At 40.7% G+C, this 14,182-nt stretch overlaps 1 protein-coding gene across 5 annotated transcripts in view; it reads left to right on the top strand.

Annotated features, from left to right (window-relative positions):
* Positions 1-450: 450 nt before the first annotated feature.
* ABCG4 (ATP binding cassette subfamily G member 4) overlaps positions 451-14,182 on the top strand; it is a 112,145-nt gene continuing 98,413 nt past the window's right edge. For 2 of the 5 annotated variants that reach the window (XM_073657837.1, XM_073657833.1), the window contains exons 1-3: positions 451-769; positions 4,712-4,981; positions 6,859-6,976. In XM_073657837.1, coding sequence (XP_073513938.1) covers positions 4,756-4,981; positions 6,859-6,976 — 344 coding nt within the window. In that variant the 5' untranslated portion in view covers positions 451-769; positions 4,712-4,755. The remainder of the gene's footprint in view (positions 770-4,711; positions 4,982-6,858; positions 6,977-14,182) is intronic. The other 3 variants (XM_073657834.1, XM_073657835.1, XM_073657836.1) reach the window with 3 other exon arrangements.

Here is a 14,182-nt window from a genome sequence, read left to right on the forward strand (position 1 = left end):
AATTTTAGGGCCATAATGGCGGTGGACGTTTATCCATGTACATGCAAACTGGGACACATACTGCACTGCTGATGGAAATGGAAAAAAAAATGTATATATGCCGTACTGACCAAAAGTTTGGACACACCTTCTCATTTAAAGATTTTTCTGCATTTTCATGACTATGAAAATTGTACATTCACACTGAAGGCATCAAAACTATGAATTAACACTTGTGGAATTATATACTTAACAAAAAAGTGTGAAACAAATGAAAATATGTCTTATATTCTAGGTTCTTCAAAGTAGCCACCTTTTGCTTTGATGACTGCTTTGCACACTCTTGGCATTCTGTACTGTATATATAAATACACTTTGTTTAATTCTTTAATGATCAGCATCTGTCACTTTTCCTATTCATAGACTATAGTCTATGAATACACACTACTTGCTTGTAAAGCCGTACTATAGCTTTAAGAAGGGCTGTGTACTAGACCAGCCTCTATGCTGCCTGCCAGATGATGGATCTGCATCAGGACCAACCTACAGAGTATGTCTGAGGTCTGAAGATCAGCATCAGCAAAAACAATCAGTGGGACACCTCTGAATTTTCCTTAAATAAATATGGGTGGGCAAATGGTTATGCAAGGTTATGGCTTCAAGCTGCTTTCTGCATGCTATTTTATGTCTTCATTCTTCCCATCCCCCTAATTCCCACAGGGTGGATGCCAACTCTGCAGCTGGAGAAGAAAGATACAGGGGACTCACTGACCTCCCCCCAAATCTGAAGGTGAGACCCTTTGTTATTGATATCAGCCATTCTTGTCTGTGCCTGTTTGTGACCTGCAGAGTGGGACATTGTCGGGGCTGCTGCTGCTGGGGATGAGCCGAGAGGGGATTGCAATCATTAAGAGTGCAGGGTCTTCCATGAAGTGATGAAGGATGGACATGGCCTGAATAGAGCCGGGATGGGGTCCTTTTTATCTCTGCCATGCAGCACATATAGCATGGGTGGGACCTGGGGGAGGTGTGCTATGCATTTAGTAGAAGCCGGAATCAAAAGCTGGAAATAGAGATGGTGCCAATGAATGCAGACAAGCTAATCTGCAGGAAATATAGATGTAAAGCGACAGAAAAGACATCCAGAATAGAGAACCGTGTGAATATATGATAGGAAAAAAATGTATATTCACATTATGATAGAAAAAAACAATGATTCCAGCGACATAATATTTAACCCCTGAACAACTGGTGATCTTTTTATATTGTTGAAGAAGAAAAAACTGTTTTGACAGTTTTATACTAAAAATACAGATTTATCTTTCACATGTAATAATTATTATTTGTATTTCAGTTATGAAACCTCTTCTTTAATGTCTGTTATGATATTTTTATAACACGTTAATTGTAATTGAGTAATATGACTGCAGAAAAAGTGAAAACTTTTATTTAGGCTGGCCATAGACATTAGCAATAAGTTGGTTGCCCGAGGATGATGGATTCAGCCTATGTCTTCAAAAACAGATATGTTACATATAATTACTACAATGCCAAGATAGGGTGTAACAGATAGTAAATGACCCATATGAACCGTCACTGATGTCTGCGACCCAATTTATTTCTTACCATTTAACACATTTTAAACCACACAAAGTTAATTATCTTCAAGTTATCAGATCACAATGTGTTTGTTTTGGCAAAAAAAGATGGTGGCCCAATTAATGGTGATACTCATGGGGGAAAAAAAAAAGTTAAAATTGGCTATTTCACCCCCATTATTGATCTCATGTCTCTGCTAAGATTTCCAAAAAATCTATAACCAAATAGAAGAAACTCTATATAGAAATAATAATATTTTTTTTTCTATAGTGTTAAATATACATTTTCCATATATTTATTCAGGACTTCTTACCAGATGCGCTGCCCCAAAGAAAATATCACAATAATTAAAAAATGTAGTGGTTTATTTGTATTGTCCTCAAAAAGAATCATTGCAGAAAAATACAAAATGTGAATTATTAGTCCCATCAAATTGGTTGCGGTTTATTCATCCATCTTTAAGTTACAGGAGGCCGCAGAAGCACATCTCAGCGGATTATCCATTAGTGTCAAAGTCCAGGATATAGTAGGCCCCATGAACACATGTCAGCCTCTGTGTGTGTGTAGGCCCAAAATGTTATAGGAACAGGAGCACGGATCATCGACCCTCTGAGTGGAGAGAGAGAGCGAAGAGTGACGAGCCCCCTCCCTGAGTGTCCTGTAGCTATATGTATATCGCACATAACACCTGTTGTGTCCATTAACGGAAGTCCATATAGTGTACATCCACCCATGCTAAATGTACAAGAAAAGCCTAAATGTTAGCAAATAAGCCCAGTAGCGAATTGAGAGTAAAAATGAATAACCATAATTAATATGTAACATATAGCACCAACATATTCTGCTGCACTTTATAATTCAGAGAGGATTATATGATATTGTGCAGTTTAGGTGACCTTTGTATAAAGTTTAAGAAATGTTTGCTATCCTTTTTGCATCATGTGAACATTTCCCAAAAGAAGTGCTTTTTTCTGAGCTATTTAAAGGGAACTTGTCAGCTGATTCATGCCGTCTGAACCACAGGCAGCATGAATCAAAGATCCGCTTCAGGGAGAAGCTGGCATCTTATCTCTGTGAGAAGTCACCCTAGTCACTTCATCCCCAGCAGTATGTTTTCAGCGTAAAATCAGAGTAAAACATACATGTATACAATAATGGAGTTTCTGATCCATGCTGCCCATTGCTCCAAACATGAACCCGCTGACAGGTTCACTTTAATTTATGGCCAAAATGTTTTATTGGCTCTAATTTCAGAATCATGATGTATAAGAACAATAACGAAATTGAGCTGCGCTGCTGGGGGGGGGGGGTGTAGGGACGCAACACCTATAAGAGCCTTATAATCCGCAGCTGCAGCCCCGTGGCTGGAAGAGAAAATATTCCAGATAGCAATTCACTTTAGTGGAGAGATCATGGTACCTGAGCGGTGCTTGCGGGAATTAAGAATCCTCAGTGGTATAAACGTACTGTTTTTATTCAACCAATGTGTTTCAGTACCGGACTGGCGCCTTTTTCAAGGTGAAAAAACAACGAAGAATCCTCGATGGTATGAGGTTAAGATCTTTACTCAACCAACGCGTTTCAGACTGGTGCCTTTTTCGTGGTTAAAAAAATGACATTTGAAATGCGTTGGTTGAATAAAGACCTTAACTTTATACCATCAAGGCCTCTTCATTCCAGCTGCGCATCCCAATATTGCGTTATCGTCCTTATCGATCATGGAGGAGATCATCCACCAGCCACGAGGCAGCAGCAGCTGTTTTTCCAGGCATATTAAGGAGATGTGCCTTTACACAATCTGCTCAGGTGAGCACCATCCTTTTATTTGCCCTATACCCTAAAGGGTATAACCTGTGTCTTGTGTGCTTTTGTTCACCTACAGCATTTTCGTTTAATTTCAGAATCATGTCAGAAACCAGGAAAGATTTTTTTTATTCTACTCCAAACCCCATTTTGTATGCATTCCTGCATGTTATAGCAAGTAGAGTAAGTACCAATTTCAAGCCTTGTTCTCCACTGTCTTTAAATCACAAGACCCAAAGTGAACAGTATGACTGCCGGTGTGACATCGCATCCATTGTCTCATCACATCCAGCGACAGTGTAACTCGTCATGGCCCTTTGTTTCCTGGGTTTCAGTATTGATCTGTCACTTTAATGTGTACCCTTCTAAAGGACACCATAATATACAGTAACTATAGATCCCCTGTGTTCACAAAAAAAACACAATTAAAATTATTATACTATAAAGAGGCCATACTGTTTTTCTGGCCACATTCAGATGCTGCTGATTTTTGGGGCAAATTCGACACAGAAAGTCATTGACAAAAAAAATCCAGTATAACAAATGAGTGTTTTAAAACCTCATCCACACATAGATCCACTTTAAATATGGTGTCTGACCTGGAGTCCAGTGCAGATTTTAGGCCTATTGATGGCGGACTAGCATGCTCAAAAAAAAAATGAGATAGTCATAAATACAAAGGTCCAGAAAGCTAAGATAGTAGAAGTTATTTGGTATAGCTGCTCTAGATGTTCCTGACATAAAAACAGGTCTGCAGGATTAACAAGTGAAAAATAGATTTTTTTGCCCTGCACTGCCACTGACTATCAATAATTGATGTGTGGCTTCACTGTAATATGCAGCAAAGTCCAGCCAGCCCTCCACTCTCAGAACTACCTTCACCATCACCACGGCTAAACTCCAAAAACTAAAACAGAAATGTAGGTGCTACATGATTTTTATCACTTACCTTCATCAGGCCTATGTCAGGACTCTGTACGACTACCAAGGATTTGCTTTTGGGTTCATGCACAATGTATGTCTACGATGGGGGCAATTTAAGACTTTTTGTGTTCTCTACGCTTTGTCCAAACACTAGATAATGCATACATACTAACATAAGCTGGAACTAGTGTAAACCCTGATAATTTATGCACAGGGCTTCGTAACCGTGCTAAGTACTCTTCCATCAAAAATTAATAAGCCAGACTTCTCAATGATGTAGAGTATCTGGAAACTGATGAGTATACTGCATTGTTGGACCGCGGTGCTCGGTGTAATGATTTGCAGTGGTGATGCAGTGCATTGTTACATTATGTAAAAATTGGTGTATTTACTTTACTGAATTTAGGACTGAAGTAGTGGGGATCCACTTGAAAGTCATCCATCTTACATATGGCAGAGAAGGCACCTTCAGCAGCTCAGGACCAAAATGCAACTGAGGATGACACCTGCCCTCACCTACAGGACACAACTCTACTTGCCACTCATCTGAAAAAGGTGGAAAACCACATTACGGATGCAAGACGCTTCTGCCATCTTCCAAAACGGTCATCTGTGGATATTGAGTTCAAGGATCTATCTTACTCTATAAGAGAAGGACCACGATGGAGGAAAAGAGGTGAGTGACAAGGTCAATGAAGAGGAAGCTAATCACTAAAGATAGGACAGACAGGAAGAAAAAACTTACACATGATCATATGCAAAGCAAATCTTTATTATTAAAGAAATACTCCTCCTCCTCCCATTAAAGTTTTTATCATCGTAATATATTGCAGTCATCATATTATATAGCACTGTGTACTTACAATTGCTCATTTTACTTTTCTACCCAGCAAATTCTTCTCTTTTCTCTATGTAGAAACGGGAAGTACTTTGTCGCTGCATTTATCATTTCCCTCTTCAACTTGTGACCCAGCTGCTCCTCTCCTCCCCCCCACCAGTAAAGTAAACTTTTGCAGTGACTTATGACTCATGCAAAGAAAATACACTTCCTGTTTCTACTTAGAATTTAGAAGGATTCATCTAGTCAGTTCTTAATCACATGAAGAGAAGAATTAACTGGGAAGGAAGGAAAATGAGCAATTGTAAGTACACAGTGCTATATGATGTCTGTAATATATTAAGAGGATAAAAACTTTGATGGGAGGAGAAGGAGGGCTTCTTTAAGTTACATAAATCACTATATGGGAAATGATATAAATATATATATATATATATTAAAGAAATTATATAGAAAGAGATATTATATAGAGCTTTGTTTTTCAGACAAAGAGGTCTAATTCTCTACTTATATTCACAAAGTCACAGCTACATAATAAAACTGGAAATGCCTGGGGGTCGCTGGGTAAAGCTCACTGCAAATGCATTCATACAGCTAGAATTGATCACAATGTTAAGTTGCATGAACTGCGCCCCTAGTGGTGGTTGCTGGCAAATACTATAACAAGCGGGTTAAATGTGGGTGTAAGGGGGCATTATAATTTCTCTGTCAGTATTCTGTTGTCAAAAAGCCGCAAAAGTTTGACACAAGGGGATATTTGTGGAAAAAAATTTGCAATGTTGTGTCCTGTTTTGCTCTGCCCTGGTTCCTTTTCTAAAAGTGGGCAGAGCTTAACAAATGGTGCAGACCACCCGTAGTGCATCAAATTTACTATAATGTAAGGCAGGAAATTGGCAAACATTGTAGCTGACATTAATTCCAGCTGATACCTCATAAGTTCATTTTCAGACACACGGATTGCCCTAAACACTCCAAATTCAATTCAAGAGGTGTGCAGGCTTAAAAATTCTCCATCAGTTCAGTGGCGGCTTCTCTCACCATGTATTATAGCGGTCACATCGTCTGCCTTCTTTATTGTAGCGTTTTTTTTTTGCCATATACATGTAGAAATATGTTAATGTGCCTCAGACCACTGAATTACTTTTTGTTTCCTCTTATTGAGTTTAGTCAAGAATGTCCACATGTAAAATGTCATATAATGTGTTCTGTATCAATCTCGGTTGTATCCTGCACATAGCAGTGTAGTTATGTTGATCAGATATCTATCTAAAAAGATTAAAGCCGCTTTGTTATCTTGTATCTTCTGGACTACACAGCTCCCTTGCCTCCCGGCTTCCTGCTTGCCGGAGGTGGTGCGTTCCTGATGATTAACAGTTCTGATCAGCAGCTTGGTTGGGCCACTGGCCTGAACTGTGCCCTCTCCGATGCTGCAAGCGGAGGCAGTTCTACCTGGAGCATCGAAGAAATAATGGGGTATTGAAACTGAATTTAGCGAGCTGACCAGCTTCAGAGCAGCACTTGAAAGTCATAGAGCAAAGAGCTTGCAAGTGCTGCTCAACTTGACTAGGATACTGACCACTTGCCAGACCACAGCGGTAGCTGATAACCGAGTCAACAAGCAGTAACTTATAAAAATTAAAAATCTCTCTCCTTTAGAACAGAGAGAATTTTCAATAAGAAGTAAATTGCGAAGTTATCTTCTTACTGATTTTTAGGTTACAAGACGCTCCTGAAATGCTTGTCTGGCATGTTCTGCAATCAAGAACTAATAGGAATCATGGGACCATCCGGTGCTGGAAAATCCACATTAATGAACATTCTGGCTGGATACAGGTAAGATCAATGTCAACATGTAAAAACTAATTGCACATAACACATTTAGACCTAATAGCTACTGTGGTAGGTCGACTCACTTGGCTTCGTAAAGAGGCAGACACAGGAACAGTTTCTATTTAATGTCCGGCTGGTTTATTGCAATCCTCATAAACCACGTCACCAGAAAACTTAAATACAGCCTGTGTCTGGCACAAGGTAAAACATAAAGTAGCAAGTCCATACAATAGTGCTGGTTAGCTCACCTGGCTTAGAGTCAAGCAGCCATGTCCTTTAGCAAAGGACATTCAATCCAGGAGACCTACAACCTCCATACATCCAGCATGTGTAAGACAAACTGCTCTTAATTTACCCATTGAATCCCACCCAGGGGTGGGGATATGGTGAGCAGCCGATTAGCTACTTCTAATCAACCTGTCATAGCCGATTAACCCCTTTTTAGTCCTATATGCATTAAATCATTACTTCAAGTTTATGTCCCAACCACTAGATGTCTAACAGCCACCTCACATACCCCCCCCCCCCCTCTGCCTAAATCCGTGGGCTTGGCACCTTCTACCACTAGACACGGGATTCTTGAGAGGGGATTGGCATTACCATGTAACTCTCGGCTCTATGTTCTACATGGAAGCGGAAATCCAGCAGGGCTAGCAACCAGCAGGTAACACGAGCATTTTTCCCCTTTTCCTCATCATAGTCATGGTCTGACACTAATTTAAATTCTCATCCTAAGAAATAGCATTGCAATGTGTCCACCACCCAGTTTATGGCCAGGCATTCCTTTTCTACAATGGATTAATTTTTCTCACATGCCGACAGTTTCCTACTTGGGTAAAGAACAGGATACTCCTCACCTTATACCTCTTCAGAGAGGACTGCTCCTTATCCAGCTTCTGAGGTGTCCGTTTGGAGTACAAATTCCTTCTTCAAGTCGGGGTTAATCACGACTGGCTGCTTACACAGAGCCACTTTCAGTTCTTGAAAGACCGTCTCAGTCTCCGATGTCCATTTAGCCAGGACTGATTTTGTTCCCTTAAGGAGGTCAGTCACGGGTGCTGCCACCATGGCAAAGTTTGGAATGAACCTCCTGTAGTATCCCAAGGTTCCCAGAAAGGCCTTATCCTGCTTCTTTGAGAGAGGTTTCGGACAGTTCTGGATTGCATCCACTTTATTGATAAGGAATTAGACTTCACCTCTACCCACTCACTACATATCCAAGGTACACACGTGGCCAAAATTGTTGGTACCCCTCGTTTAATAAAAGAAAAACACCCAGTGGTCACAGAAATAACTTGAATCTGGCAAAAGTAATAATAAATTAAAAATCTATGAAAATGAACAAATGAAAGTCAGACATTGCTTTTCAACCCGCTTCAACAGAATTAAAAAAAAAATTAAACTCATGAAGTAGGCCTAGACAGAAATGATGGTACCCCTGAAAATAATGTGACAAAAGAGACAAGTTAAATCAAGTTGTGTCCACTCATTAGCATCACAGGTGTCTACAATCTTGTAATCAGTTAGTGGGCCTGTATATAGGGCTACAGATACTCACTGTGCTGTTTGGTGACATGGTGTGTACCATACTCAACATGGACTAGAGGAAGCAAAGGAAAGAGTTGTCTCAGTAGATTAGAAAGAAAATTATAGACAAGCATGTTAAAGGTAAAGGTTATAAGACCATCTCCAAGCAGCTTGATGTTCCTGTGACTACAGTTGGACATATTATTCAGAAATTTAAGATCCATGGGACTATAGCCAACTTCCCTGGACATGGCTGCAGGAGGAAAATTGATGACAAATCAAAGAGACGGATAATACAAATGGTAAAAGAGCCCAGGATAACTTCTAAAGAGATTAAAGGTGAACTTCAAGCTCAAGGAACATTAGTGTCAGATCGCAACATCCGTCGTTGTTTGATCCACAGTGGACTTCATGGGAGACGACCAAGGAGAACACCATTGTTGAAAAAAAAAATCATAAAATAGCCAGACTGGAATTAGCCAAACTACATGTTGACAAACCACAAAGCTTCTTGGAGAATGTCCTATGGACAGATGAGACAAAAATGGATGTTTTTGGCAAGGCACATAAGCTCTATGTTCACAGACGGAAAAATGAAGCATGTCAAGAAAAGAACATTGTCCCTACTGTGAAACATGGAGGAGGCTCTGTTATGTTCTGGGGCTGCTTTGCTGCATCTGGCACAGGGTGTCTTGAATCTGTGCAGGGTACAATGAAATCTCCAGACTATCAAGGGATTCTAGAGAGAAATGTGCTGCCCAGTGTCAGAAAGCTTGGTCTCAGTCGCAGGTCATGGGTCTTGCAACAGGATAATGACCCAAAACACACAGCTAAAAACACCCAAAAATGGCTAAGAGGAAAACATTGGACTATTCTGAAGTGGCCTTCTATGAGCCCGACCTAAATTCTATTGAACATCTTTGGAAAGAGCTGAAACATGCCGTCTGGAAAAGGCAACCTTCAAACACGAGACAACTGGAGCAGTTTGCTCATGAGGAGTGGGCCAAAATACCTGTCGAGAGGTGCAGAAGTCTCATTGACAGCTACAGAAATCGTTTGATGGCAGTGATTGCCTCAAAGGGTTGTTCAACAAAATATTAAGTTAAGGGTACCATCATTTCTGTCCAGGCCTATTTCATGAGTTTAATTTTTTTTTAAATTCTGTGGAAGCCAGGTTGAAAAGCAATGTCTGACTTTCATTTGTTCATTTTCATAGATTTTTAATTTATTATTACTTTTGTCAGATTCATGTTATTTCTGTGACCATTATGGGTTTTTCTTTCATTAAACGATGGGTACCAACAATTTTGGCCACGTGTATATGTGGCCTCTTCCTTCCCCATGACACATTTTTGGGATTTAAAGAGATTCCCGCCTTCCTGAGAGCATGCATGGACCTTTCCCAGATGACTTCCCCAATCCGGGGTGAAGATTATGATATTGTTTAGATATGCCGCAGCATAATTCTTGTGGGGTGCGAAGATCCGCTGCATGGCCCTCAAGAAGGTGGCCAGAGCTCCCTGCAGTCTGAATGGCATTTGGACATCTTGGAAGCAACCGTCGGTCGTAGAGAAAGCTGTCTTCTCCTTGGCTTCTTGTGACATGGGGATTTGCCAATATCTCTTTGTTACATCCAAGCTAGTTATGTACCTAGCCGGCCCAAGTCTCTCGATTATCTCATTGACACACTGCATTTGATATGTGCCGAACTTGGAGACTTCGTTCAACTTCCGATAATCAATACCGAATCTCCATTCTCCATCGGGTTTTGGAACAAGGACAATCAAGTTGAACCATCCGCTCTTGGATTCCTCTGTTCTTGGCGGGCCTCTGGAATTCGGTAGGGCTTTGAATTCACTTGCTCATGGGTTTCCGTCAGAACCTCGTGTTCCATGACATCTGTTCATCTTGGTATGAACAATTGTTCCACTATCTCCTCCCTGACCTTAGTAACCCGGTACAATAAGTCCCCACTCAAATGAAACAGGGAAACCTGATGTCATTCCCCGACTCCTGTGCTATGTAGTTTATAATGGTTACCTTATTGAATGCTTCTTTTAGAGTTAGGTCCCTATGTTGGGCGAACTTAAAATTTTCTTTGGTTACCCCTATCTCAGGAATGTCTCTATCTCAGGGGATACTACCTCCTCGTCTTCCCCCATTACACAGAAGGGAAACCTGTCAGACTCTGGGGTTAGTGAGACTTTTTTAGGGCCAACCCATTTCTTACCTGAGCAATCGATGTCTCCGCCCCTCCTCCACAATTCCAAAAACAAGACAAAGTCCCGGCCTATGATCATTGGGTGCAATAAATTATGGATCACGCCGACCTCATGGGACTCTGTACCTTTGGGCCGTCTCAATGACCACTTTGGCCACCGGATAATCTGTAGCATCCCCGTGAATGCTGCGTATGCCCAGCTTCTCCCTATCGGCAACTCTTTCAAAAACTGTTAAAAAGGCCTGTCATCACCCGGGGTCATTTTCTGCAAGGCTCTCCTCACCGATTAACCCCTTTTAGTCCTATATGCATTAAAGCATTACTTCAAGTTTATCTCCCAACCACTAGGAGTCTAACAGCGACCTTACGCTACACAAATGGCTGATATAGCTACTTCATTTTTTATTCAGATGTTTAAATAGTCATTTCTTATTTTCTCCATGTTACTAGATCCACGTTTCATATATTCATATAGGGCCGATTCACCATTGCATATTTGCCAGGTTTTTTAGCATGGATACCTCTCAGTTAGTGATTTTTTCATTTGCTACAAACTGATCAAACAATTTATATTTGTAAATATAAAATATAAGAAAAAAATGAAATAAAAATTAGTCTTGGGAGAAGTTACCCTGTCTGCATGGCCAAAAAATCAGAATGATTTCAGCACTTAGTGGAATCTATGATACGATGAATTGGCACAGTTCTGAAGGCCAAAGGTGTTCCCACAAGTTACTAGATGGATGTCTCTAATAAAGTGGACATTCAGTAGATGTATAAATCTGTGAATTTGCATTGGGCGGTAGCATTCCTTGTAGTGGGCAATTTGATATTTGTTGTGGCCACAAGTTTTTGTTTCGTAGCTACATGGCTATGGGTATGTTCAGCCCTGCATGCCAGTCTGCAGAATGCAGGATGCTTACAGGAGTTTCTTTTTTTTGTGAGAATTATAGGGATGCCCTGATGGGTACAAAACAATATGAACGCTATGATCTGAATTTCTAGTGGGTGGCATAAAACTAATATAATTAGTGCCAAACGGCACTTGGCCTGGGTGAGAAGTCCCCAGCGTTCATATTGGGTCATGAACAGTGATGCAGGTGGTTAGCTGCAAATTGACAAGTAAAGAAATATAGTAAGGCTGAAAACACACTGTGATAATACAGTTTATAATCTTAATCAGCCAGACGGTTAGATTTGTTAAACCAAGAAAAATACACTATTGTGTTTTTGTTGACTTATGAATGTTTGTTTATTTCTGTGGCTGGTCAAGAAGGTCAGACCAGTATTTGCATACCCCTGAATGTTGTCTTCTATTGGTCTGTGAACAATGATGTTTGTTACTATGCTAATTGCATATTATACTGAGCTAGCTAGTTTATTTACAAGAGCCCCCTGCTATACCAACTATGTAAATTTATTAAATGCACAAACAATGAGACCTGAGCCCTGTGGAATAATATCATCCCTAACCCTTGACCTGTGGATGTGTACTTAAAAGGATATGTGCCTCTGTAGCAGACAGACTTTACAAGGAGAATCAAAGATCAGAGACTCTTTCAGACCATCAGCTTGGAAGCATGGCTTTAATCAAAGAGACACAGATTTGAATTCTACATGATTCCAGCCTAAGGGTATATGGCCCTGACTGGAAAGATACGGATCTGCTCCATTAACCATCAGAGAGCCCATGGATACATTTGGGGAGACCAGGTTGGGATGATGAAGTCATCTGGCCCCATGGATATGTTATTTGGGGTTGCCAGGTGGGACCCTCCTGTCACTTGGAACCCTTGGAGACATTCAGAGAAGCCAGATCGGGACCAGCCGGTCATCTGCACCTATGGAAACTCTTGGAGAGGCCAGGGTGGGACCTCAGGTCTCCTGGCCTTGTACCTCAATGGACTGCTAGCTTCCTAAGCTTGCAGCTACCTTCTCTCTGCGGGGGCCCGCCAGAAGCGGGGGGCCACTGGTTGAGGTAGTTGGCCCTGGAAGTCCCAAAGTCGCAGCTGTTCTAGCCCTGGCGGGCCAGTGGAAGGGTGAGACTGTGTCATGTTGTACCATCTTGGGTATTAGTTGGGACTGTTCTATGTGTTTATTGCCTGTTTTGTGCCCAATAAAGTATTGCCACACTTTTTTACCATCACCCTGTGTTGTCTGAGTAGTATTATGCCCACAGAAGACCCCATGTCTTCACACTCCCCGCAGATTTTTTCTTCTTGTAAGCAAATGGATACCATTTTCCCAATTGTTTTTTGTCCATGTGTCAGTTTTTCTCATCAATGTATCAGCCTTGTCTGAAAAACATCTGATAGAGGTTGTCCAAGCTTCTCCCAGCAACCAGTCAGTGAAAAGTGGATAATGCAAAGACGCAAAACGGTTGTAAATTCTCTGAACCTTTCAGAGTAAGATCTCAGTCAGATGAACATATTTAATGTCCGGTGGAAAACTGATAGTATACGGACAGCACAAGACAATGCAATTCAATGTTAGTTCAACTGAACGATTTTACATCCGGACCGATGGTCAGCCTGTAAGATTTCGAAGCATACACTTCATTGATGTGTATTGTGAATCACACTCGCCTATTATAAATCAATGGGTGCGTAAAAAACTGATCACATAGGGGGCACCAAGACTCACTATCTGTATGTCATGCAATTTTCATGGATGCATTACAATTATAAAGACAGGAAACTTTATTTGTCCTGTATTATTTATTAAATCATCCATGTATAAACCGGATACCATACAGATGTACATTGTGGAGATATAGATTGCACACGGATGTAAAAACAGACACATGGTGGCATACAGATGAAAAATCATAAAAAAAAATAATTTCTGGACAGATTTAGCATACGCTTGTGTGAATGCGGCCTAAAGCTAAAAGGACTCGTTAACAGAAATTTGTTCTTCTAAGGAAAACAACAACCTCCTATCTCTGTGTTCACAGGATTGATTGCAAGCACAGTACAGTTTTGAATGATTTTAACATAAAGTAGATAGTAAATCTAAGTGCTCTCATACATATTAGACTAAAGGTGACCAAACCTGCCGATATAGGAGGGATGAGCCACATCTATTGTGTGTGGAGACCTCCCAACTCTTCCCCAGAAGATGATGTCAAGGAAGATGAGGTCAGGAAGATTACATTTTAACATCCAACCTAGTGTTGAGCGATACCTTCCGATATCAGGAAATATCGTATCGGATTGGATCGGACCGATACTCAAAAAGTATCGGATATCGCCGATTCCGATACCGGAAACCAATGCAAGTCAATGGGACAGAAATATCGGAATGAAAATAAACCCTTTCTTTCCTTGTAGGTTAATTCTACATGAAGTAAAACAACTAAGAATAATGTAGAATGTATTATGCGAAAAGCCGGCAATTCATCAACGCATACTCCGGTACCCGACAATTTACAACAGAAAGAATAGAGCTTCACACATAGA

The sequence above is a fragment of the Phyllobates terribilis genome, unplaced genomic scaffold, assembly GCF_046119375.1.
Source record: "Phyllobates terribilis strain yellow unplaced genomic scaffold, ASM4611937v1 Scaffold_12__6_contigs__length_324123572, whole genome shotgun sequence".
Classification (NCBI taxonomy): domain Eukaryota; kingdom Metazoa; phylum Chordata; class Amphibia; order Anura; family Dendrobatidae; genus Phyllobates; species Phyllobates terribilis.